The sequence below is a fragment of the Plodia interpunctella genome, chromosome 18, assembly GCF_027563975.2.
Source record: "Plodia interpunctella isolate USDA-ARS_2022_Savannah chromosome 18, ilPloInte3.2, whole genome shotgun sequence".
Lineage (NCBI taxonomy): Eukaryota > Metazoa > Arthropoda > Insecta > Lepidoptera > Pyralidae > Plodia > Plodia interpunctella.
The window spans coordinates 1430931-1455152 of record NC_071311.1 but is presented as its reverse complement, the minus strand read 5'-3'; the positions used below and the strand labels follow the sequence as shown (position 1 = coordinate 1455152).

General features: G+C 37.4%; 1 protein-coding gene and 1 long non-coding RNA gene across 6 annotated transcripts; both read right to left on the bottom strand.

Moving 5' to 3' along the window:
- Nucleotides 1-148: 148 nt before the first annotated feature.
- Nucleotides 149-21510, bottom strand: LOC128677817 (ATP-binding cassette sub-family A member 2-like). Of its 5 annotated transcripts, XM_053758935.2 has the most exons (31): nucleotides 21047-21505; nucleotides 20586-20715; nucleotides 19968-20065; nucleotides 19290-19407; nucleotides 19034-19119; nucleotides 18383-18550; nucleotides 17690-17918; nucleotides 17306-17494; nucleotides 16372-16550; nucleotides 15430-15567; nucleotides 15012-15129; nucleotides 14228-14382; nucleotides 13316-13546; nucleotides 12549-12687; nucleotides 11532-11793; nucleotides 11245-11297; nucleotides 10892-11007; nucleotides 10338-10548; nucleotides 9605-9687; nucleotides 9101-9308; nucleotides 7855-8076; nucleotides 7117-7239; nucleotides 6556-6798; nucleotides 5685-5779; nucleotides 4675-4810; nucleotides 4044-4154; nucleotides 3198-3334; nucleotides 2474-2621; nucleotides 1653-1881; nucleotides 1405-1565; nucleotides 149-315 (listed from the first exon to the last, which is right to left on the bottom strand). In XM_053758935.2, the coding sequence occupies exons 1-31, from the start codon at nucleotides 21281-21283 to the stop codon at nucleotides 290-292; spliced, it is 4779 nt and encodes a 1592-aa protein (XP_053614910.1). In that variant the 5' UTR covers nucleotides 21284-21505; the 3' UTR covers nucleotides 149-289. The 5 variants fall into 5 exon arrangements, 3 of the variants coding, with proteins under 3 accessions (XP_053614910.1, XP_053614911.1, XP_053614912.1); XM_053758936.1 differs by lacking the exon at nucleotides 1405-1565 and having other exon boundaries at nucleotides 180-315; nucleotides 21047-21506; XR_008405567.1 differs by lacking the exons at nucleotides 149-315; nucleotides 1405-1565; nucleotides 1653-1881 and having other exon boundaries at nucleotides 2488-2621; nucleotides 4695-4745; nucleotides 21047-21509.
- A 311-nt stretch (nucleotides 21511-21821) lies between these two features.
- On the bottom strand, nucleotides 21822-24188 carry LOC135309901 (uncharacterized). Its single transcript, XR_010370159.1, has 5 exons — nucleotides 24054-24188; nucleotides 23746-23790; nucleotides 23023-23078; nucleotides 22316-22356; nucleotides 21822-21913 (listed from the first exon to the last, which is right to left on the bottom strand). It is a non-coding gene; the product is annotated as an uncharacterized LOC135309901 (long non-coding RNA).
- Between the last annotated feature and the right edge of the window lie 34 nt (nucleotides 24189-24222).

The following is a 24222-nucleotide window of genomic DNA, read 5'->3' as shown; positions in this document are numbered from 1 at the left end:
ATTTGTGGACGCGCCCATAATATAGGGTATTTAAATGTATATGTATAAATCACATTTAATAATTAAAAAAATATTTATTTTAGATTTGAAATAAAATTTTCTGATTGTAAAATAGTTGATTTATTCTCTATCTTTTTCGTTCTTCGTCTTGACATTTGCAGCAGCATACGTGAGGAATACTTCCTCGAGCGTAGTCGCAGTCACTGTGTAATCTTCAATGAGGTCGGGGAATGTCGTCCGTAACTCTTCTAATTTGGTGAAAAGCTCACTGTACTGCAACTTCAGAGCCTTATCTACGTGGTACTTCAGAATAGTCTAGAAAAAGAAAATATTAATAATAATTCCTTATAATAAAGTTAATATAGTTTTCTATCATCTGGGCGCGGTCTCGGTTACATGATTGGTCACATAAAAATATACTTACATTAAAAAAAATAAGTTTTGGCTTTGATATTCGGCTAGCCTGTTGACGTCAGAAAGTGGTTATGAATGAAACTTTTTGGTAATGCTGTGGTTGCTGTGAAGGTTTTTTTATCCTTTAGTCGCTACGTACGATACGAGAGGAGAATATGGAGAGACCCTATTGATCACACGCCACAAGTCATAAAAGGGACGCACAGGCCAGAGAAGGAAGGAATGAAGGAAGGTGGAATGAGCCATGGCGCCCAGAGAGTTCTTCAAAAAGGTCGTAAAAATATTTATTCAGGGCCAGCAACGCGCGTGTTACCCTGGTGTCGCAGGTGTCCATAGGGCTGCGGTGACCACTTCCCATCAGGTGGACCGCATGTCTATTTGCTTGCTGACTACAGAGTATAAAGGAAGAAAGATGAAGAATATCAGAAGGCATTGTAGATACCTTGTGCTCATCTTTGAGTGTCCACTGGTTGTCCATGCATGCTTGCTTGAGTTTTTGCAAAGCAGGGATCTCTGGAGAGTCCTCTTTGCTATCTTCTGGTTCTACTACTTAGACAATTTTAACATTATTTGATTTATATGTAAAGATTGCTTAGATGTAAGATATTACAAGTCAGGTGGATAGGGGAAGAACGGGAAAAAGGACAGGTTTAACTATAAAGTTTTCGAATAATAACGAGGCAACACTCTTCTATTTTCCCACGTTATCCTTCTGACCCCACCTGACCTTAACCGGTTAAAGTCAGGTGGGTAAGGTAGCGGGTAAACAGCTAGTCTTTTATATTTAATTAATTGATAAAATTCATCATAATTTTAAGGCCACATCAACTCAATACGGAGTATAAGCATCCCTTTTTTGGCCCACTTACTGCGGTCCTGTGCTAATCTCATCCATCGCTTTCCCGTGACCCAAACAATGTCATCAAACTAGCAGCGGTCTCGTGGTTTACCTCGGTAAATAAATTAGGTACATTAATGTAAAGTAGTTACCACTTGTTTGTGACCCAGTGGCGTCGACATATTTTATCTTAATAATCAGCGAGAAGCCAGCGTTGTGCGCCGCGCGCAGCGCCGCCGGCGACCCCAGCGCCGCCAGCCGGCCCTCGCTCATGATGCCCACGCGCGCACACAGCGCCTCCATCTCGTCCATACTGGGTGTGTACGAGATAATGTTAGTTGATGCCGTGTGTGGTCTCCACAGGGCACGTGTACCCCAGCAGTAGCTCTGCAATTGTTACCTGTGGGAAGTGATGAGCACGGCTCTCTTCCTGCCCGCCAGGGTGGTCTGCGCCTGCGCCGCTCTCACGGCTCTCCACAGCTGTCGCCGCGCGGCCACGTCTACCCCAGCAGTGGGCTCGTCCAGTAGCGACAGCGCCGCTCGCCGAGCAAGCGCGGCCACGCTGCTCAGTCGCCGCGAACACCCGCCGCTGTAATCGCTCACGGGTCTATCCGCGTATTTCGTTAAATCTGCCAGAGATTTGATTTGTTTCGTTATAAGTTGAGCAGATAGACATTATTTCATTAAATGATAAATAGAATATACTTAGTTATGTCAGGTCGTGAAAAAACAACCTGTCTTTGAAACTCTTATCACATAATCTACTCTCTGTGGAATTTCCTAAATTGCTTGCTTCAACATAGGCTACCTTTTAATGATACTAAGAAAATTTACAATTTCTATGGTCCAATCACTGAATGCTTGTTTCCAAAACGCCTCTAACAATAGAAAATATTAAAATAGGGGATTTATCATCATACGGTCACACCTCGGAGCCCAAAATGTTACACGTACAATACAGTGCGTTTTAAAAGAAACTTCCATCCACGTTGTAAACTACATGTTGTAGAATAAGCCATGCCAGGGTTCCCTGGTGACTACAACATGGAGTTCTTCAAAAAGGGCATGAAACGACTCATCATGAGGAGGAGATCATGAGGGCCGGCAACTCGTGGGACGCCTCTGGTATTGCAGCGTCATAGCTATGGTGACCGTTTCCCATTAGGTCGGCCGCACGCCTGTTTGCTTTCTCAGTATACAAAAACAGAAAAGATTGAGAACCTATCAACTCCAGCCACCTGACCGCTTCTGCCTGAGCATCCTTCTTATCCATCCCATGCAATACGAACAGCAGCTCCAGATTCTGTCGGCCCGTGAGGAACTTGTCCATGCCGTGGAATTGTGGACAGTAGCCCAGCTGCCTTCGGTACTAACGGGTGAGAAAAATAGCCATTGTGGTAATATTAATGTAATAAGTTTATTGGCTGTAGGGACTGTAACTCGTATCCATATTTTTATTATAATTCCCACAATAACCCTAAAATTTACAATTACCGGCCGCAAATTCGCAATACCTGGTATAGATTTGTAATTACTTTAAAATCATTGCAACACTTGGTTGGCGAATAAATTTGAACATGTTGTGGACGTTCGACGAGGCGTAAGTTTGTGAGAATATATGTGTGTTATATTTTTATTTTTTTCACACAAAATCCACTGGACGGATTGTCATGAAATTTGGTACACGGGTAATTTTTAATGAACAACTTATATCGCGGGTCTGATGGACACAAACACATCAACAGGCACAACTCACCCCGAACTGCACACAAATATTTGTGATCACTGGTACAAATATTTGCCCGCGCTGGGAATCGAACCCAAGACCTCCAGACATCGAATTCATAGATGTGGTGACACCACGGAGGTCGTTAAAACATCACTTGCATTTGCGTGTTGCTTGGAGACTGGAGAAATACAGAAAATATGTAAGTAAATGAAAAACCTGAGAGTTATCCAGTATTTCCTGGTGGTGGCCGTTGACCACGATCACCCCACGCGTGGGGAACGTTGCACACGTCATCATCTTGAACGTAGACGATTTACCAGCGCCATTAACCCCCACTAGGCCGAAGCATTCGCCTGCAGGTATAACTTTTTTATTTCATAGCTATTCATGTCCCATTGCTGGGCAAGTTTCCCATAACTTCTTCCACGTATGTGTCCCTGTCTATGTTCTTCTCCACCATTTCTTTACTGTATTAACTTAAATCACCTGACAGTCTCGTTTCAATTGCCTCCTTCCAGTAAAATTTTACAAAAAATATAAAACTGATCCTATTGGTCAGAAAATTGTAAAAAATATGTATAATCTAGATAAAATAGATATATTTAGGATCATTGTGATAATTCATAGACTGTAACAATGCAGCTGGATCTAAATACGAAAGTTTAAAGGTTGGAATGTCCATTTTCAAAGAGTATGAAATAAGTTTATAACAACTTTTATTAAGAAGTCATCACCATAAACGTAATATTTAATGTAGCTGTCGAACGAACATAGCTTTCTCAGCGAACATTTTAGCAAGCTGTGGCGTCACTCTACATGATTTAGTATGGAGCGTTTGGACGAGTCCAAAAATGTGTGATTTTATTTTTGTCATATCTTTGAAAGCATTGTCATTAACACAGTAATTTTTTCACTGATGTTTCTAATGATATAAGGGCCTTCGAATAGTCATCAAAATAAAAATTTGTCAACTAGCTTATTATATCCTGTATTACCTTAAATATTGAATGTAAGAAGCTATGGTGATAGAATGGAAGAGAAGAATTGAATGTTAGATTATACCTTCGCGGACTGCAAAGCTAATGCCTCGTACTGCAACTTTGGATTTCCGACAGATCCGTGGGTAAAGTTTGTGCACAGAAGAAACCAGCATGACGTCTCCACGCGGATTTTCTGTAATAGTCATTGATTGATTGATAATCACCCAGTGTTGCCGCCAACAGGAGACAATCAATCAATTTAAAAAAATCCATGCGAGCTTTAATTAAACTGAAGAGAACGCTAAAAAGTCCGTTTTCTTTTTTAAAAGTGTATAATAACCACGTTCATGAGGAGGCGACTAAGGAAAAGCCTTGATAGGCAACAACAGTATTTCCAAAGAGGTAACACGTAGGGCAAGTCGTAAAATCACAGCCGAATCATAAATATTTAACTTAGGTTCATTTTTGAACGTAGATCCCGGGCTTTGAGTCGCCGTGGCCGAGAATGCTACCAGCATACGCGAGTATAAGGGAGAGAAAATATAAGTCATGTCGAATACGGCGATTGAGAAAAATCTGACACCAGTTCTGCAGTCATACGAGAAAAATACACGTCTGACATTTTTTCGAAAATTATTTCGACTGATGCGCCCTTTTCCGCATGACTGCTGAGTTTGAGACACGATAAGAAGAAGAACGCGTGATCCACATACTGAGAGAGCCCTCAACGTACTCCTGTTCTTTCTCTAGCTCCTCTTCCTTCTCCTGTTCCTTTGCTTTGTATCTATAACTCATCAGATTATTGTAAAACCTATTGAATATGCCACGTTCCGTCAATATCACCAACACCTGGCGGTTAATGGCATAAAATTAAAAAAAGAAAATATAGTTATTTATATCGTGTAATTTAATGAAAAATAATACTTTTATATATTATTAGAAAAAAATAAAAAAACATTGTAAGAAACAATAACGGTAAGCCAATCTGGCATGATAGGGACCAACACTGTTCAAATGAGTTTCTTTCGGCATTTCTTCTCAGCAGTGGTCGTTCCGAAATGCCAGTAGTTTGTAGCTTGTGAGAAATAACTATAAATATAAAAATTGACGAGAAAAAGTGCCTGTGAAGGTCTAATTTCTGAATAAATGATTTGAATTTGAATTTAATTTTTTTTTATATCACTAGCGAAAGTTTAGATGTACAGTCTGTCAAGGAAGTGATGAAAATGAGGGCGCTGTCTCCTGTTGGCGGCAACACTGGGTGATTATCAATCAACCCTAACCATTCTATTTGGTATTGCAATGGCAAAAAAAATGCTAGTTACCTACACTTAATTCTACATTTAAAATCGGTTTCCTTCACTTTCTTGACAGACTGTAAGTTAGTAACCGCAAAATCGATTCGAATAATTCGATACACGATTAGAAAATAACCTGGAACAGCATATGTACTTTTCATCCCGAGATTCCTACGGGGCAACGACAGGATCGCAGCTAGTGTTACTTTCTGAAGAGTTATCATATTAGGAAAAGGAAAGAAATGCCCAGCATAATTTAATAATTTTTGTTTGAGGTGAGTGTCAGATTTTCTTTACTGTACTTGTTTTTTTTTTAATAATATGGCTGTAACGCGTAGTTATGTCAGATGTTAAGGTGGAAGCATTGACGCCAATGTTAACTAAACTGACTATATGTATCTAAAAACACATTTGAAGTTGCTTACCATAAGTATAACAAACTGAGTGTACAGTGCTATTACAAAAGGAAAGGACGAATAACTTTCGAAGCAAAAGTGACATCTAGGTAACTCTTCCAATACTATAAAAGAAAAAGACATTTTTCTTTAACTTGCAACTGTATTTTTTTTGAAATGCCTATCCATACCAACTAGCTGTTCCCGTAGGAGCTATGGGAGCCCGCGATAGCCTATGTTTGACGGGTCATCAACTAACAGGGTTACTGGTATCAAACGCAAAACCTCCTTGAGCCTACTTAGGTACATAAAACAAGCAAGTATTCTTTCTACGACATTTCGTGATTCGTAGTTTTTTTATATTAAAAAAATTGCGATTCTACACATTTTAACTCTATGTTATTACATAGAGTTAAAAGAAAATTTGTATGTTTTGATGTACCCAAGTAAGCCAAGCAACACGAGACAGAACAGAAGCTTTGTTATGTAGTGGAATCGAACATAGAGTTAGCGTTTTATAGAAACGACATTAAAACTAAAAAAGGAAAATTTTTGTATTTATTACGTTTAGACAAAAGTCGTTAGTCTCTATGTAGCTTATCCTCTTTTGAAAGGTTATGCGTTAGATACCAGTAACCCTGTATAGTCTAAGTTTTATCAAAATTGGCCCAGTGGTTTAGCCGTGAAAGCGAACCGACAGACAGATTCTCGCATTTATAATATTAGCAAAGGCTCACCCTGTTTGCAACGGTTTGTTTGGTTTGCGTGACTTAAAACATATCAGGGGAAGAAATCATTTCAAGTGGGGGGGGGGGGGGGGGCGGACAGTGTCCGTAATGAAAGTAGTATTTTATTACTGTGATATATAGTATGAATATAATATGGAAATATGAATACTTACTGCAACATTTTCTTATATCTTCTGGCGTACCCAACGAGAGGTTAGGACATAAATGTCTGTTGAGGTAACAATACGCATTGATTCTGGCCACGTTTCCTATCTTCAGCATTGCTATAATGAACGTGTTCGGTGTCACTATATAGTTCAATGTGTCCAGCACTGGATCCACCACGTGGCATAATCCGTTTGCTGAGCTAGCATCTATGAGTTGGCACGCCATTCTCGTGAAGGGAAAAATGAAAGCTGCGGATAGAATTGATTTAATTATCAAACATAGAAATAGAAATAAATTTATATTTTTTTTATTGGCTGGGTAAAAGCCTCCCTTAACTTCTTCCACTCATTACTATAAACAAATACTCCACAGAAAATGAAGAAAATTATAGGTAACTAGCTGCGCCCCGAGGCTTCGCTCCCGTGGGAATTTCGGCAAAAAAGTACCCTACGTGTTATTCCAGATTATTTTTTAATCATGTACCAAATTTCATAACAACCGGTCCAGTAGACGGCCGGGCGGCCTCTAGCCTGACGTCAAGTCTACTTGGGAACTGTGATACTCACTGAATATAAAATAAAACGCGAGAAGAGCCGTTGCGGCCTGTTTGTATGGCATCATGAAGCTGAACAGGAAGGCCAGGGCGATGGATGAGAGACAGCCGCCCACCAGCAGTACTGCCAGGGGACCTACAACAGCAACACATGCCGCCATCTCACTTTTAAAATCTCCCTCTCATACTCGTGTTCTTATTTAAATTTGTTATTAAAAAGATTTTTAGCAAAATTGTAGCTCTCATGTCCCACTGCTGGGCAAAAGCCAACAAACAACCACTTCTATTCCCCGCCAGTTGTCGCCATTCCTTATCGAAGGCCGACAGTTCGCCGGACCAACACACATTCGTCTTGCCTTGCGATCTTTTCCCATCAGTCGGGACCCAAGTAGTCACTCTTCTATTAAAATGTATTATTGAAGTAAAAACATACTGTAATTGCTTAGTACAGGTGTTTAACGCGCACGTACCTTTTTATAATTTATTTTGTGCCGGTACTTCGCGACATAAGACTGTTCTGCTGTCAGTAGTAACTTGTAACACGACTCGAAACCATTGAAATATGCACGTGCGCGTTTAATACATACACTAGGCAATTAATAATGAAAAACGAAATGTCGAACTTAATAATAATAAATCATTTATTTCGGTTTCCCATACAATGTTAGTAACATGTTGTCCTAACTAACCATTAGTTAATAAAGGCCAAATAGAACTGCTAAATATAACCGTTTAAAATGCAGTTGCTTACCCAAGAAACTGGGGTGAGTGAGGGTCTCCTCCTTGTCTATGGTAGCCGCAAAAATGACCGTGGGTATGACGAGCACGAGGATGCTATATAAAACGTGGTGGAGGAGAGTTGTCATCCAGTATATTTCTGGACTGCATCCCGTCATAAGGTGTATGAGGCGCGTGCTGAAGTGACGCTCTATTCCGGGGAGCACTAACACACTGACCAGAGTTGTTTGGATTACTGGAAAATATTACTGCATAAATACATTCTATCCATATATTTGAAATCTTATCTTTATCTATATCAGTTATTCGCCGCGAACTTACACAATAAATTTTTGATGAGTTTTTACAAAATTGTGAATATTTCAAAAACGACTTAACCGATTTGGATGCCCCACGAGCTTAAAAGTTCTATTGACAGATCCTACATACCCTTTAAATTTCATCATAATCAGAACAACGGTTAGAAAGTTATCGCTTACATACATACAAAAAATTTATTTTTGCCACAAATTGACAAATATAGGCAGAATGTATATTATAGTATTAAAATAAAAGAGGGCGCTTTGTGCTCTTGGCTGACAAGACTGGATCGTCAGCCTAAATGTCAATCGATTTAGTATTGCAATTGCAAAAAATGTTAAATTAATTTAATATACTCGTATAATACAAGAGCTTAGGGTAGACAGCAGCGGGATTCTATCCTAATCTATACTAGTATCATAAAGAGCGGTAAGCGTTTGTGAGTTTGTAACTTTGTGAGATTTTATATTTGAGGCGGGTAATCTCGGAAACTAACGAACCTATTTCAAAAATTATTTCATCATTAGAAATGTACATTATCCAAGATTGCTATAGGATATATTTTATCTCAAAATTCACACAGGTGCGAAGCTCCGGGCAAAATCTAGTAAATTTTATATAAAGAGAACGTTCGTTGAAACGAATTTTCAAATTTTTTTTGCAATTGCAACACTAAATCGAATGGTCAAAACTGGTTGATAATCACCCAGTGCTGGCACCCGGGCATCAAAATTTAAAAGGCGGCTAAGAAACATATGCTTAAACAGCTGATAGGCAACAATAACATCCCCAAAGAGAGTTGACGTCAGTCAGTCAGTTGTAAAAATATAGCTAAATGTTTAAAATTTAACGGTTGTTTTTTACCCTGGGTTTGGGGGCATCACACCACCGAATGTATCTGAAAACACGCGAGGATGTGAGAGAAGGCTGATAACGAAGATAAATAAAGAAATACTTACTGAAAGTTGTAATAACAGCCCAAACACTAACGTCTTCCGATGACTTAGGATTTACCGTGCTGTTCAACTTCGCGGCCCCTTGCAGGGGATGGTTGAACGTGGTGATCCTGGGCGTGTCCCGGGGGCTGGAGCTGGCGGCCGCCACCGCGTTGCTCAGCGCGTTCAGCGACACCGGCAACGCGTGCCGGAACGAGGTCGTGTAATGAGCCTGGGGATAAATTAATCTGAGGGTTTAGTGCGTTTTTTCATTTCACTTGCCGCTAACTTTTTTACTTACTGATGACAAAAAACTATTTAAAACTAAGTCTACTGCCGACTTCCAAAGAGCAGGTGAAGAAGAAGAAACAGATTAGACGGTCTGATCGGGAGGGAATATTATATACACTGATCGACTGTTGGTTTCAATTTATGATTGATAGACATAGATACAAAGAGTATCTATCACACTTGCGAACCTTGTCTAACAATATACTATTGCAGCTAGGAAGAATAAAAAAAACTCACCACAGCTTGTATATCATTTAACGTAACGCCAATCAAGTATGTATAGTACTCATTTTCATCTAATTTCGAAATGTGTACGAGAGCTGTAACAAGAAAAAGTCATGTCAGATGCCTTTAGGCGACTTGAAGAACATCTGACGCCGGTGTTGGCACATTCGATAAAAAACAAAAAAAGGAATATTCAAATGTAATCAAAAATATCTAAATAGGTACCGCGCGATAGGCGTTGCGCTCTATTCTGTGCGCAGCGCACATCGAACATTACTCGTATTTTACAACGAAATTTCTACTAAAGACCATTTAAAAACCGTTGCTAGTGGACGGAAATTATATAAGTACAAACTGTGCAAATAATATTTAAAATTAATAAATTACAATAACACTTAGTACTAAAGTTACATTAGTTAGACTTATATTTTCAGCCAAATACAGGATATTTTTTACAGAAATCTGGATTTTTTTTAAGACATGCAACCGACTTTTTTTATACGCGTGATAAAATAGGTGGGCCGCATACCGGTTGGTGTAAAACTGTTTTTTTTTTTCGTGCGTAAAGTGTGTGTAATTTTGACTTGATTTTGAGGGTTGGGTGCCAACGGTCTGATAACCACGGTTGCTCACAACCATGCAAAATGAAGAAGAAAAAGTAGTAATGCATACTCTGGACTCCAACGCTCATGGCTGAGGAAGGAACTACGAAAACGCTTAGATAGGAAAGAGAGAGATGACTTACTATGATTTATATTGTTGGAATGTATATACGTGATTCCACAGCACGAAGCTCTGTTGTCCAACGGTTTCTGAAAATTTGATAGAACACGCCTATCCGCTTTATCTTTGTAAACATTCAGATTCATTTCCAATGAGGGATTGCTGTTGCTTTTGAGATCTCCATTGTATAGGAAGTTTAATGCCATCAAGAGCATTATAGGCAAAATCACTTGCTGAAAGCAGAAATAAATGCTGTTGTTATTTTCTTCGTGGCTATTAATTGGGTATTGCAGCAGTCCATCATGATGACGTACTGCTACAATACCCAGGTTCGATCCTCGGCCGAATCAAAATGGAAAATTATCTTTTTCAGATGGCACCTGGGTCATGGATGTTTATCTATATATATTTTACTAGCTGCGCCCCGGGACTTCGCTCCCGTGGGAATTTCGTGATAAAAAGTATTTGTTATTCCATTTTCTACCCGTCAATCTGTCCAGCAGATTTCGCGTGAAAGAGTAACAAAGACATCCTCACAAACTTTCGCATTTGTAATATTAGATGGTTTTGTCTTACCATCATGGTGAACAGAAGACATGATGATTTGACGTATCGAAGCTGCCTGACGAAGAGTGCGCTGAACTGCTGCTTCATCAACTGCGTGCCAGTACAACTGTGATAAATTCTATCGTCTGAAATTGTTATGCCGTTTTAAGTACAAAACAAAAATCATTATTTCGTAACAAACCTAGCTAGGTACAATGATTAAACTATTGTGTGACAAGAAATTACAATTTTAAATTTGCTAAAAAATAGAGAGGCTACACAGATGAAAGAGATAGCACTCCATGTACTTTAGATCAAAAAGTTCTTGTCACAAAGCGGACGGAGGAGAAAATATGCGTTATAAAAAAAAGAGAATCTTGTACCATTAAGCGTATCGTCGACACCATCTTCAAGAACTGTTACGTCACTACAGAGTCTGTAAAAAACATAATTGCAAGAGTGATTTATCTTTCTTTATATAATGTACGTATATAGAGGACATTGATCAATTGACTTGATTATATCGAAAAATCGCTACAAATATAAAGGAAAGAAAGTTCAAAGATTTTTTTTTCACGTTCACACTCGGAAAAATAACGATCATCGAAAAGTGACAAACACAAAATAGTTTTGTGAAGTCTGACTAAATCTGATAAAAAATACTACTTACTTCAAGAAAACCTCTTCAAGAGTTGAAACATCAACGCTCATCGAATCAATGTCGACAGTCTCTTTGTTTTCTTCTAACATCAAAAACATATTTGGGAACTTATCGCACTCCCTGCTGGGCAGCTTGTAGGTCAAGGTTTGATTCCCGGACGCGGCTACTTGCGTCGCTTGAGGTATCGCTGTCGTGATGATTGCGGAGATCTGGTCGATGGAGGCTTGTGTGGCGGTGGGTTTCAGAATTATTGATAGATTGTAGCCAGTGTCTGTGGAAAATATTTGTTATTTAGACGACCTCAGTGGCCCAGTGGTAAAGTTCTTGCCACTGAACCGAGAGGTTCCGGGTTCGAACCCCGGTCGGGTCAAGATGGAAAATGATCTTTTTCTGATTGGCCCGGGTCTTGGATGTTTTTCTATATTTATTTGTATTTGTTATAAAATATAGTATCGTTGAGTTAGTATCCCATAACACAAGTCTCGAACTTACTTTGGGGCTAGCTCAATCTGTGTGATTTATTGTAATATAGTTAGTTATAGTTAGTTATTTAAATCCGTTATATAGCCGTCATGGGCAATGTCTTAATCGAAAGCGACTGGGAGTACACATGACCAACTTTATTGTAGAACTAATAAGGACAAATGTTACTCTCACGCATTAACTAAAATAAACTTCATTCGTGAACCGTAAGAAAATTGTCTTATATAAGACTTAAAAGTACAGTTTTTTTTATATTTAGTATGATATAAGTAATATCATAATCCAGAAGTAATGATCAAGAAGAAAAAATCTAAATGAACAATAACACGCACAATACAAATGAAAGTATTAATCAAAAGTCATTGATTTGTATTTTGGTTCAAAAATGTTTAGAAAGAAAATATTGAAGTCCTGATTAATTTCAATGCTTTTTGACTTTTTGTCTAATGTCACTTATGTAGAAAACTTTACAAAGCGCGTCAGCGCGCGATAAAAAAACGCTCGAGAACAAATAAGAATACTAACATCGGCGTCGGGGCTTACCGATTTGTTTCTTGAGAAACATAGGGGTGGCATCACACCGCAACGTCCCGCTGTGCAGCGCGGTTATTCTGTCTCCGAGAGCATCCGCTTCCTCCATGAAGTGGGTAGACAGGAGGACTGTTCGCCCTTCGCGAAGGGACTGACGAAAAAGTATTTAAAAAATACGAAAGCAGTGACTTGGGAATAGTTGCATCACGTTAGTTTCGTCAACAAATTCCACAAATTCTCGTATAAACGTCAAGTTTCACGACAAAACTTGAACTAAGTGAAAATAATTTGGAAATTAGTGTCACGAAACTATTTTCATGCCTCATTATCATTTTGAAACATAGGTATTAGTTAAATGGCTTACATTCTCACATTTTTTGCCATATTATATCACGTTTCTCACCATAAGTTGAAGTTTCTCACTAGCTAAAACACTTGCACGCATTTAAAAATACTCGTTCTCAATGACAGAATATTTAGAAAAGAATCTTCCTAAAGTTTCTCACCGATATTCATATTTTTATCCTGAAAGAAATCACCTTGTACATGCTATTAAAAATGACTGTCTATTTAGTCATTTTACTTAGTTATGTCACCTATTTTTTAAATATGTAAGCAAAAACGGTTTATTACTGAAAGAATACTGAAAGAAATTGATTTAAACTTTATTGCACAACTTGCGACAAATCACATCACATCTAATCAAATCAAATCTCAGAATTGGCCTCGACGCTTTCATCAGAGAGAGATACAACAGGTATCTAGAAGAGACAACATACCAACAAGAGGTCCCACAGACTCCTCCTGGTCTCCACGTCGAGCCCAGCGGTGGGCTCGTCCAACACCAGCACACTGGCGTCCCCGGCCAGCGCGCACGCCAGCTGCAGCCGCCTCTTCATCCCGCCGGACAGCTTGTTGGTCAATGATTTGGCGTTATTCTCTAAGCCAAGCGTCTTCAACAGCTCTAAGGACGACTCATGCGCCTCACTCCATGTCATGGTGCCTTTTATCTGGTAAAAATCGAAATTGACAAGGCACAAACACAAAATTCAATGAAAATATCCGGCGCTCTAGTGGAGATTCTAGCCTTTGAACTAATATTACACTTGTTGACTATATAATATACTAGCTTTTGCCCACAACTTCGTATGTGAGTAAAAATCCGTTTCCCGTGGGGATTTCAGGAAATCCCTTCTTAGTTCACACACTGTCCTAGGAACCTAAACCTACACACCAAATTTCAGCTTTCTACGCCCAGTAGTTTCGGCTGTACGTTGTCTGTCAGTCAGTTACTCAGTAACGCAAGAGTTTTATATAGTTTCTTAGGTAGTAAAACTAAAAAAAAATCTATACATTGCTGTCCTAGTAATAGAACCAACAGGAAAACAAGTTCGTGTTGTTCATGGCCGGAGCAATAATAAACCAATGTAGCCACAATTATTGACTATACTTTAACAATTTACTACACGGATTTCTAAAGAGATTTTTAAAGAGAAATTGAATTGGTTTATTATTGCTCCGGCCACGTGCTCCGACTTCTTTTGTCCGATAGATTGAACAATATGAACTACTCGGACTGCAATGTATAGATTTTTTTTTTAGTTTTATTACCTAAGAAACGAAAAAAATTAGATGTGAGTGTAAATTTAACGAAATTATTCTATTTTCATAAAAAAAGAGTTTATAATCACCATACTGAAAAATCTGACGTGTTGCAACACAGTGAGCTCTGAGAAGAACAGGTTGTGTTGCGGACAGAAGCCGAGCTGGGACCTGACTTGGTTCTGGTACACCACTGTGTCCAACCCGTTCACGTACACTTTCCCTGAAGTCGCTGACGTCGAACCTGAAAGGTCATTGTAAGGTCAGGAGGACTTGATCGACCCCCAAACAGCAAGTTAAAAGTCACTGGGCTTTATTGAGTCTTCTGTAGATCATCATCATCAACAGCCATTTAAACGTCCCCACTGCTGGGGCACTGGCCTTCCTTACAGATGGATAAGGAGTATGCCTATTGCGGATTGGCGGGTTTTAACGACTGCAAATACAACCGGGACCAACGGCTTAAGCCTTCCGAAGCACGGAGAGGATCAAGATATTACATTTTTCGTCACTCATCCAACGACCGACCATTGTGGGAGTGTCTTAACCGCCACTATCACAGGCCGAACGTTAAACATTGTAATTAACATAATTTGCTTTGATATAAATTTAACAGACAGCACAACATATGCTCTCTCTTTCACTCTTCATGGATGTAGGTAAGTATTGTGTGAGAGTTCCATTTCATCATGGATGTAGGTAAGTATTGTGTGAGAGTTCCAGAAAATAACTAATATTTTGGAGACTCTGCAGTGATTTTACGTCTGACATAATATCGTTGTTGATAGGCAACAATATTCCTGTCAAGACTTTGTATTACTACATGGAGTGATCCTATTTTAGGGCGGGAACCACACCGAAGTTAAGACTAACCAGTTACAATGGACATGAGTGTAGTCTTGCCAGCGCCGTTGTGTCCTAACAATACAGTTATTTGTTCTTTTAGGACCGGCAGTGTAACATGGTTGAGTGCGACGAAATCATTGTACACCTACAAACAAATTTACAAACACTTATGTAATTTATATACTACATACTACTACTATATACTAATTAATTTCTGTAGGTATTTCTTTATTTATTTCTTTTTAACCTATGTAGCAGACAAATGGTTAAAATAGCCGTTCAGATCGCTAGTCCTACGCATATTATAAAACGTAAGTGCCTCGTCTGTCCGTTGGGGTTTTCAGCGATAGGAACCGCCCTGAAGAAGGCTTAAGTGTATAATTTATTATTTTTTTACCCGAGGGAAGTCGGGACGGGTCGCTAGTTTAGTAAAAATGTTAGGTACCTTTGTGACATGCTGTATATCTATTCCAATTTCTCTGTGGGGTGCATGTGGCTCGAAATAATCACTCTCCATGTGTCTTTGTGCCTCGATCTCTAGGGTGGAAAGCCTCCGTTCTGGCATAAGACACCAGAAATCTTTCTGTTCAAAAGAAAGATCAACATCACAACGTGCTTGACACGTGACGACTGTGACGCTGTGATGTTGACGGAAAATATACACTTCTTAAAATGTGAAAATTCGTTTACCAATTATTCTGATGCATATTCTTTCATGTCCACATATCCTCCTCTGAGATTAGGTATTACGAAGTTCTAAAAATATGGGCCATAAACTTTTTTTGTAGTTGGTCTTAATTCACATTTTTAGGAGTGCGCATGCACAATGAACATTTCACGAATTGTTTATTTTGCGAAAAGCACATTGCGCGCCAAACTCAGAAGTAAAATCCTACCTATATAAATTTGGTCTAGGTATTTGAGACGCACACTAGCGCCACCATCACATTTCTACCAATTTATTTTGTTTATTAGCGAAAACTAAAAAATCTTCTTTCCAAATTATTCTACAATAGATAAAGGAATTTATTGCACAGTATTATAGATTTCCATTACACAATGTTTTAGTATCTGTATGAATATGGACCGGTCAATCTCGGTCAGTGTATGTAAAAACAAATTTAACTCTATAAACATGTACACAAAGTTCATATCTATCTAAAAATAATATGTTGTATCTCAAAAGATTGGGCGCCAGATTTCGAACCGTTATCTATCTATTGTCAGTGTACCAATGCAATAAGGCCCCATAAAGTAAGTTATACTAACACAATACGTTATATGAATAACTAACTATATTGAATTTAATTTTCTTTGCTTTTGGCCCCGGAAAGGGACCTACTCTACACCAACGCCTTTGGCAGCAAACCGCGTATTCTTGACTCACCCGACAAAAGAAGTTCCAAGGCAGCGCAGTGCCATACTTGCCCGGGCGCACCAAACTCATATAATACGCCATAGTGAAGAAGAGGAAGCTTTGGAGAAATAGAAACACGTAAGCCCAGGCCACGGAGCAAACCAACGGCGCGTGCGCTATCATTAACGTATCGAACGTTATGCCTTGATCTGCAATAAAAATTATATACTGATAAATAAGAGTATTTGAATATGTTGATTTGAAGCCAAGATATCTTTGAAGAACAAAATCCAAAATACTGATTATAATTATAAAAAAAAAATTAGGAACACTCAAAGCAATTTTAATTTTTCACAAAATATATTTTTCGAATTTAATTGATATGTCATATGTTTTCATATTTCTCGAAACTTTTTTATTATCTAATTTACCCCTCAAAATAAAACCGCATTTTAACAATGCGGTTTTATCGCGGCGGTATGCGGTCACAGACTTACATAATTATATTAAATTTTATCTCAATTTTATCAGCTTTAGCAGGTCTGACAGGCACACTAAAATGCATAAACCTAAATGTTGCGTATACAATCACGGAACACTCTCTACGCGTGTTCAACTCGCACTTGACTGATTATTAGATATTATTAAAGATACTTTAATTATTAGAGACTACAACGTGCACTTAAAAAAACACGTGAAAAGAGTCATTCAGGGCCGGCGTTGTCCCCTGGTGTCGCCCCGTCCCCCAGGCGTCAATGCCTATTGACGCCTTCCTACTTCCCTGATGGGAAGCAGAGTGGTCTAAGATATTACAAACATTGCAAACTCAATTAATGCCTATTCACTCTTGCCTTGAAGATCCCTAAATTTTAGGGTTTGGAAAATATCGATGCGGGAAAATAAGTAGCAGTAAACTTGCTCAGTATATAAAAAAAAACTTTTTTACTAATTGTATTAGACTCACGAGTAATTTCTAGGAACATTACATTGTTGTAGAACCACAAGCATGGTACGAACGGAAAGATTCCTGTCAAAGACACCACCGGCATGCTGATATCCGATTGGGCGTCATACTCGATTTGACTGTCTATTATGAATGATGGAATCATTGAAGTAAAGTACACTAACGTCGCGAGAGACATGGTGTGTTCATCTGTAAAGGAAAATATGAGGAATATTTTTATTTTACTTATAAATGTATTAATATTAGTAAACTTAGGGAAAACAGCGTGAACAAAAACACATATCTATATTAAAAAATTAAGGCCCGATTCGCTTCGTCGTATCGACTTTGCCGTCGATAATCGTACTTGAGTGACTCGTATTTTATTTTCATTAATAAACTCACTGTTACTGGTGATGAAGCTGCAGACAAAGGCCATAGCCACGATGCTTACGAAGTGAAGAAACAGGAACACTCCGACCAGAAACCCACTGGAGTACTCCAGGAGAGGACTGTTCCCGGCTGTGAGGAACAGCGCGCCGGCCACAGAGAATATGATCCCGCCAGGTAGAACGTTCAAAAAATGGGATAAACCAAGGATTCTGTGCGTTACCCCGACCATTTGAATGAGTTCCTGTTCAATTTAACAACAATGGATATACATATATAAATGACAGAGTTAAATTTAAGGAACTAACTTACCTACTATAAATTGGAAAAAGTTCAAGATAATATACGGAGAAATACAGATTGAATTAGCCCAAAATATTATTTTATAACAAGATCTTCAAGTGAGAAATCCTAAGCATTAGAAGAGAAACCTATGGTGTGAGATGAGAAACAGGTGAGAAATCAATGACACCAGATTTAATGGCCGTTAAATAATACCAACAATTTTGCCAGAAAATGGATGAATTGTCATTATTTAACCATTTGTTTTCTGAATGTTACAATAATTCTCATATATCATATATTCTTCTTCTTGTCCGTTACTTTATACATATTTATTTTTGGTCGTAGGTTCTCTATTCGTCTGAATAATTATTACAATATTGTTAACTAAAAATAAAATTTGTATGTATAAGTGACAGTTTTTACCTGTATGCCAGATTCCCGCTGTCCCAACAATCTGGACATGAGAAACTCGAAGGTGAGCACAAGAGATAAGCATATAGCTAAGTACATTAGTGTTATTAAGAAGCCCGTGATCTGGGGCGACTTTGAAGACAATTTTGTGAAATTGGGAAACTCCTGGATATACACGGACTGTAAAATATTACAATTGGTTAGTATACACACGACATAATGTAATTACACAATTATTTAAAGGAAATCCTATGTACATAATAGAATCGTACTAATATTATAAATGTGAAAGTTTGTAAGGATGTGTGTATGTCTGTTACTCCTTCACGCAAAATCTTCTGGACCGATTGTAATGAAATTTGGTACACGGGTAGAATATAAACTGGAATAACATTTAGGGTATTTTTATCCCGAAGTTCCCACACGATCAAAGCCCCGGGGCGCAACTAGTAAATAATAAATAAACCATAAAGTTTATTTGTTACTATTTTTTTATTCGCTGCTGTTGAATAAAATTATATTTTTTTACTCTGTTCTGTCCACAAGCTCCATACTAATTGCGAAATTGATTATTATTGTTTAGTATGGAATGTTGGTAGTCTGTGCTACAGCTTTATAACTGAAATATTTTCTATTTGACTGAAGATGAAGAAATAAAGCGACCTGTGTTATTGGGTTGCCAGTCTGTAGTTCCAAAAAACTAAAGTCTATGGCCCATTGAAGTCTCACGAACGTGTCGTATTCGGTAACTGAAATATATAAACGAGAAACTAAAAAACGATTGCACGGGTTTTCATGCGGTTTTCACCAATAGACATTGTGATTCCCGAAGGTTTAAGTGTATATAATTTATTATGTTTTTACCCGAGCGAAGGCGATACGGAACGCTAATATTTTTTAATATAGAATTAGAACTTACAAAACGTCGGGTGGGGATCGCGTTCGCCGAGTGCCGATCTATAACTGCGCGTCTGAAAGTCCACATTCATCCTAATGGTGTAATTGAGATTGCTCGGTAGATTTACACCATACATGTCCTGTACAAAGTATAACTTTATTATAAATAGTTAAAAATATACATTTACATAACCAACAAGGATCTGCCATTTAGTCATACCCCACTACTGGGGCACTGGCGTTCTTTGGATGGATAAGGGGAGTGGGCCGAAACCTACGTCGCGCAATTTCTTTGGTTTCTCAAGATCATGGCTGAATTCAGTCAATTTTTTTACATATGTTTTTACACAAAACTAAAAAAGTATTCAATATCGAATTATTATATTAAGAATTATTTTAAAGTCAACGTTTTATTATACATTATAATCAAGACATTCTATGCTTACTGAACAGACGGCTTTATAGTCAACACCAGAATAGCCCCATTATAGGTACAGTTAAGCTAAAGTATATTTTGTCTCTTTCTGTCGATGTCAAATATCATGAAGTGCGACAGTAACAAAACATATTTTAGCTTAAAGTGTATAATTGACTTTTTATGAATTACGGGGCAACATTATAAGGTAACAAAATAATATTTATGAGGCACCTATTTATTTTCAATGTAGCAGTACTATCTATATATTATCAAATAGTTTACCTGAAATAAAACAAACGCATGAATTTTTTTGGAAAAGTGTTTAAATTGTTCAGTTATGAAATTCCAATCATTGCTCCCGAAATATCCTGATGTCTGGCCTGAAAATAGTAGCAAAGTATACAATTCAAAGATTTATCAACGCAACATATTGATTTTATGCACAAATCAACTCAGTCAGCACAATTTTTACGAGATGTAGTTATTTTAACCGAGTGTATGAAAATGAGTGAAACCTTGGTAGATCCGGTGTATCAACTTGTGCACTGCAAAGGCGCACAGACGTCACGTAAAGGTGCGAGGCTAGTTAGTTTTCCCATCAGAAAATAGCCGTCTGCCTCAGCCCCGCGTATTACACACACAACACGTATCATACGACTTTTGTTAGAAGAGGAAATGGTAATATGGCCCTTTTATTTTTGTCATATCTTTGAAAGCTATCTTTATCACAGTATTTTTTTTCACTAGTAGATATTTCTAATAATATAAAAGCCTTCGAATAGTCGAAAAAAATAAAATTGAGTCATCTAACTTATTCGACGTAACATGAAGTTTTCTAATTACAGCATAACAATTGCATCAAAATGTATTAACTTTCAAATACACAAATAATTCCCTTACCAGAATAGTTGAGCAATCGTTTCAAACCCAATGAGTTACCAACTCGTGTCATCAGAACATCAGTTAAATTTGTTTGTGGATGATACAATATAAATAATGGTGTCGGTAATTCATAAATGCTGATGGGTTCCTACAAAGATAGTTAAATTGGTTTAAATTGATTTAAAACGAGAGTGTCCACATGCTGTACTTTGTATATTATCTGTGTATCCAATATGTTTTGTCTTTATTGTGCTAACAAGACATACTTCTTGGCGATTGATCAGTTAAAAAATCTGACTAAAAACATTAGACATGGATCTTCTCTTAGTCTAGCTTGTTTTAACACCATTTCTCAAAAATATGTACAAACTTCAGAGAGGAGTTTATCAAATTCTACACGAGTTTGTCATCCACATATCTTCAAGTGTTGGTCGGTTTTGAGAAGTATATGCATTGCATCAGAACCTTGTATTACATACCGGTAGGGAATCCATTGAAGTTTCCTCAGTTTTATCATCCTCCATAATATCCTTGATTAGGTATAATAGCACAAAAAAAACAATTGGCGATAAAAACTCCATTGTGGTCATGAAGAATTTTTCTTTGCGCACCGTGTAATGTTTCCACATTAGTACTAACAATATACGTGCTCTATTACTATCATCAGGTTGCTGATAGTAGCTCGTGCGTGTCGATATATTACTATAATCATCCATGAGGAGGCAACGAACGCAAAAATGACAAACGTTATGATTTTTTACAAAAAAAACTGTGATGAAAATATGTTTCTTTTTAAATAGATGTCCCTTGCCCTTGATGGATCCTTCGAATACAGAGACTTCGCCATCATCACTACATTCGCTTTCACTTCATTTTTTAATATGCCATCCATAATACAAATATACAAACAATGATTTTGCCAACGTCAAGAGTAAAAACATAGGTCAATAATACTGGAAGAGGTTGCGCCACGTTATGCCAGTCCACACTGTCGCCAAATATTGCAATGTTGCAAGACAATGGGGGTAAACATTTGTTTTTCACTTTTCACAATACCAACCGCTTTAGTGGCGATTTCGCTGGTGAATTAGGGAATTACACGAAATTTTATTGCCTACACAAGTATTTCGTACGTGTACATAGTACATATACATACATGCTGCATGCGTCCACATGTACATGAACGAAATACATGTTTAATATTTTCTAACTCTATGGGCGGTAAGCTACCTACTTTAAAATGAAAGATGCAAGTAAAATGTATAAAATTTTATTAAAAAATAATGTTATCACATTTGACAAAATAACTAAATCGAATCGTTCTTTTTGTCGCTCGCCTTTGGTACCTGCAAATAGAAAACATAAATTAGGCTACCTTGCAATCAAGTATACACTATACACTGTTTTCTACAGATCAAAAATCAGAATGAATAAAATCTTCCTCAAATGAATTCAGAACAGGTCTGTGATATGATCATCATTTAAACTAAGCGATACTAAGGATTACATTTTCTTGAGATGATATCTACAAATTTAATGCAGTTTTATGTTGACAGAAAAGTTTCTATCAATCAATATATCGTACGAGGCGACTAAGGGACAGAATAAAAGAAGAAGATTGACTTCAGGCAGTCTGCTGGTCGTAAAATCATTGCCGAATTTTCAAAATATAAAGATTTTATTACACCGACCCTGGGCCGTCATTCTCGTGATTGCAATCAAGAATACGCTATGAGTGAGAAACTTACCGAAGTAAAAGTAGCAACACTCTCTTTGTCCACGGGAGATCCTATAAAAACATTGCAGAATTAGAACATATCAACTAGATATAACTCTTTAAGAGAAACAAAATCAAATTCAGTCCTGTTGAGCTTATAAAACCGTCATGGTGGCATCAGGGATAGTTTTAACATCATTTATTCTATAGTTTAGTTTCCTTAACAGTTAATATTTAGTAACGAGACTCACTATGTACCTTCTTCATATGGCCAATACATTATAGCATTTTTTACAGAAACAAAAAATGTAAATATATAGATAAAATGTTGTCATATAACTTACAAAACAAAAGAAGCAAGACAGTTAAAAACCTACTAATATTATAATTGCGAAGTTTGGACGGGAGCGCAAATTCCAAAGAAATGGACAATTCAACGAAATTTGGTACAAAAGTATAAACCAAGTATTTATTATCCCGAATTCCCACGAGAGCGAAACCTCATGGCATAGCTAGTGTTTAAATGCAACCTACGATACATAATAAAGCAAATAGTTATTTGCTTCGGACAGAATCCATAGTAATGTTAGTAATGATTTTAAACTCATTTCCGTTATCTGAGAATTTTCCCGGCAGCTACAGCTCAGAGACCCCTCTTCAGTCCTCATTTTTAGTAGTCAAACCACTGGCACTATAATACCCTACATATAGTTATATTTTAGTAACTTATTATCTCACCATAAATGTCATCGAAACCACAGGCATCACAGCCCTCCACAGGAAACATTGGCATCCTGAAATGAACGAAATAATTTATTTAGCAGCTGAAAACTAAGAGTATATTTTTCAGATAAATTAGTATAACATCAGTCCTGTTGAGCTTGTAAAAACCTTCATGATGGCATCTGGTACAGTTTTATCATCATCTAATGTAATAAATAAAATAAATAAATATATTAGGACAAATCACACAGATTGAGCTAGCCCCAAAGTAAGTTCGAGACTTGTGTTAAGGGATGCTGACTCAACGATACTATATTTTATAACAAATACATATATAGATAAACATCCAAGACCCGGGCCAATCAGAAAAAGATCATTTTCCATCATGACCCGACCGGGGTTCGAACCCGGGACCTCTCGGTTCAGTGGCAAGAACCTTACCACTGCGCCACCGAGGTCGTCGCATGTAATGCAAGTCTGAAGAGTTCCTTGTTTGACAGATACACACCCAAGCAAGAAAAAATATTGTTATATTTTTACGGAACCCTCAGTTTGCGATAACAACTCGCACTTGCCCTGTTTATGTGGTCTATCCAGATTCTAGAATTCCCATGAGAGTGAAGCGAGGTCTAGTCGACTATAAAGCCAAAACCGGCATATATACATTATTAGATATTATCTTGGCTATATCTAATAGGTATAATATAGTTGTGTTGTATTAATACAAAAAATATTTACCTTTTTATTGTCATAATTCATTCTGATGCAGCTTCTTCAGATAACCTGAAAAAAGAGAATATACATAAGAATTTTTCAAAATACTCTAGTTACTTTTACAATACAAGAACATTCAGGCTAAATTGTAACTTTCCTCATAACATCAGAACAGGTCTGTGTGTTGTTCATCATTATAATAAAAATATTTGTTAAAGTGTTTGTCAAATATTATTAATAGGGATTTTGAAAATGATTCACAAATGTATTATGACGAACAGTAAAAGTAATACCTAACATAACATGAACATGTATTCAAGTTACATGCTTACCTATTTACAGTTACTGAAGTCATCGGTACATATCTGTAACAGAAAACGTAACTAAAATATTTGCATGTAAGTTAAAACACGTTAATAAGATGATCGCATATTATTATGTTAACTCCTTTCAATGTTAATTTTAAATTAACATGTGGAATAACGTGCGATCTTAAAAAAA